Genomic DNA, 2,527 nt, shown 5'->3' with positions numbered 1-2,527 from the left:
TTATTTTACCTGTCTCACTTCATGTGTTTATTTTACCTGTCTCACTTGTCCTCCGTCTCACGTCGTCCTCTACCGGCTCGTCTCACTTCTCTCCGCCATTGTTGTTGTTCGTCTCCTTTCTTCTTCGAGGGTAGAATTATATCTACTTCCGGGTTTTAGCAGCACTCTGCTGCCACCTGCAGACCCGGAAATAAAACGTTTCACAATAAAACTTACATGAGTTAATTTTATTAAATACAGATGTTTATTAATTATCCCAGTTCTGACAATTACTTAATTAACAAACGTTAGAATGTGTTGGAGGATGAACAATATACTGTTAAAATATTTTAGAAGCCAAAGAAAATATCCATTTTACTTTGTTTTATGTATTTAATTACAAGTTAATTGGACAAAGATGATGAAGATGTATTTTAATAATTGAACTCATAATTGAATTGATACATTATACAGATGTATACACATAGCTACACACACAATTTTAATTAATGATTGCATTCCTGAATTTATACACGTTTTAGCGTGATTTAAATGTACTTTTTGTTTTACATGTAATAATATTAGTCATGTATTCATAGTTGGTGGCGGTAATGCACCAATTCATTGTTTGCCAACCACCAATAAACCTCAAAGAAGAAGACATCAGAGAACGGCTCGCGCCGCGTCCCAGCTCCGCGGTTGGCGGGCTGCACCGCGCGTCCAATCTGCGCAGCGCTCGCGCAGTTTCGGCGGCGGTAGGGCGGGGTTTGTTTTGAGCGAACTGGAGAGAGAGAATACTCACCAGGGAAAGATGGCGACCGCGGGGTCCGCTGAACGGCCCGGTAGACCGGCCACCTCCGGTAAGCAACGGTACGGGCCCGTAGCTGGGTGCGGGTCCGTTGGATCCGGTTCCAGTCCGGCGGAGAACGAGGCGAAGAAGAAGAAGAAGTGCGCGGAGGGTCACCCGGCCTGTCGACTCCGACGAACCCAGAGGCGGCCCGGCAGCGGAGAGGAGAGGAGGAGCGATCCGGAGAAGAGCAGCGGTACGGCGGGCAGGAGGGACCGCGACAACCGGAGAGGTGAGTGTGTGTTCACCGGAGAGACCACAGCTTAGTACCCGGATGTGTCAGCGCGGAGGGTTAGGGTGCGTTTGATTTAGGAACCGGAGGCAGAGCGAGAAAAAAACACGGAGACAAGAGCAGAACTTTAGAATAAAGTTTAGTTTTGAGAGGGAGGTTATGACGTCACTCAGTTAAAAACTTACGAGTCATGTGATGGAAGAATAAAGGTGTGTATGACGTCACTCAGGTAAAAACTCAGGAGTCACGTGATGGAAGAATAAAGGTGTTTGTTCTTCAACAAGTCCTCCAACACCAGAAGGGTGAGGGGACTTGTCTAAACTTGTCCAGCTGTAGGAGGAGCTGATGTACTGTAGTACTACTACTACTGTAGTAGTACTACAGTACTGTAGTAGTTGTACTGTAGTACTATGTGTTTATCTCATAGTGATCATCGTACGAAAGATAAATAAGGATTCTGAACATTAATCAATGTTATTAAATCGACTGTGAACTCTTTTATAAATATTACTTTTCTATTTGCTGTTACTTTATATTATTTGTATTATTACTCTTGTTGTATTTTACTTCATTCATTTAATCTTATTGTTATTGTGCCAGTGTTATTTTTGTCAGTATTATTTCTATTACACTGAATAATAATTATTCTATTGTGCTTATATGTTTTATTCTATTGTGTTTTGTGTTTTCTTAATAAAGTTCTATTTTATCTTTATATATAAAAGTGTGATTAGTTTAATATCTTAACACACTAACATCTACATCTTCTCTAGATACTGATCCTCTGTTAATAAATAATAATAATATAATGTGTGAAGGAAACACCTGACAAATATGTTCTCATGCAGTTCAGACTGTAAATAATGATTTAGTTGTGAGTTCAGACTAATGTATTCATAATTAATAACTCATGTTCCCATCCCCATAAAGAGGGTGAACTAATGAATCATGTGATTGTGTTGTTTGTCTCTTCAGAGCGCTTCGTGTCTCCAGCTCTCATCCCAAAATGTTGTGATGTTTTAACGGGACCGACCGGTAAACACAAGGTGAGTCTGATATTTCCTGCTGTCAGTCAATGCAGCATCAGGCTAGAGAGGCTCGGTGAGTTCAAAGACTGACGGAGGTTTGTGTTTCCAGCTGGTGTCTGAGGAGAGAGACGAGGTAAAGAGGAGGAAAGACGAGTCGGTCCGACGCGACGAAGAGCCAGTAAGACCTGTGTTAGAAATACAGTTGTGTGAAAAAGTGTTTGCCCCCTTCCTGATTTCTTATTTTTTTGCATGTTTGTCACACTTAAATGTTTCAGATCATCAAACAAATTTAAATATTAGACAAAGATAACACAAGTAAACACAAAATGCAGTTTTTAAATGAAGGTTTTTATTATTAAGGGGAAAAAAAAATCCAAACCTACATGGCCCTGTATGAAAAAGTGATTGCCCCCCCCCTGTTAAAACATAAATTAACTGTGG

The 2,527-nt window shown here is 40.7% G+C and overlaps 2 protein-coding genes across 3 annotated transcripts in view; one reads left to right on the top strand and one right to left on the bottom strand.

Annotated features, from left to right (window-relative positions):
* lipt2 (lipoyl(octanoyl) transferase 2) overlaps window positions 1-1,088 on the bottom strand; it is a 3,699-nt gene extending 2,611 nt beyond the window's left edge. For both annotated transcript variants that reach the window (XM_031878910.1, XM_031878911.1), the window contains exons 1-2: window positions 782-1,088; window positions 37-176 (exon numbers count right to left, since the gene is read on the bottom strand). The gene's annotated coding sequence lies outside the window, so the exon portion shown is untranslated. The remainder of the gene's footprint in view (window positions 1-36; window positions 177-781) is intronic.
* Window positions 768-2,527, top strand: part of rnf169 (ring finger protein 169) — a 14,014-nt gene continuing 12,254 nt past the window's right edge. The window contains exons 1-3 of the mRNA XM_031878908.1: window positions 768-1,058; window positions 2,034-2,104; window positions 2,196-2,342. Of these exons, the coding sequence (XP_031734768.1) occupies window positions 791-1,058; window positions 2,034-2,104; window positions 2,196-2,342 (486 nt within the window). The 5' untranslated portion in view covers window positions 768-790. The remainder of the gene's footprint in view (window positions 1,059-2,033; window positions 2,105-2,195; window positions 2,343-2,527) is intronic.

The sequence above is a fragment of the Anarrhichthys ocellatus genome, unplaced genomic scaffold (assembly GCF_004355925.1).
Source record: "Anarrhichthys ocellatus isolate YVR2014 unplaced genomic scaffold, GSC_Weel_1.0 scaffold209, whole genome shotgun sequence".
Taxonomy (NCBI): domain Eukaryota; kingdom Metazoa; phylum Chordata; class Actinopteri; order Perciformes; family Anarhichadidae; genus Anarrhichthys; species Anarrhichthys ocellatus.
Note: the sequence above shows the minus strand (reverse complement) of the source record. Positions and strands in the feature narration are given on the sequence as shown.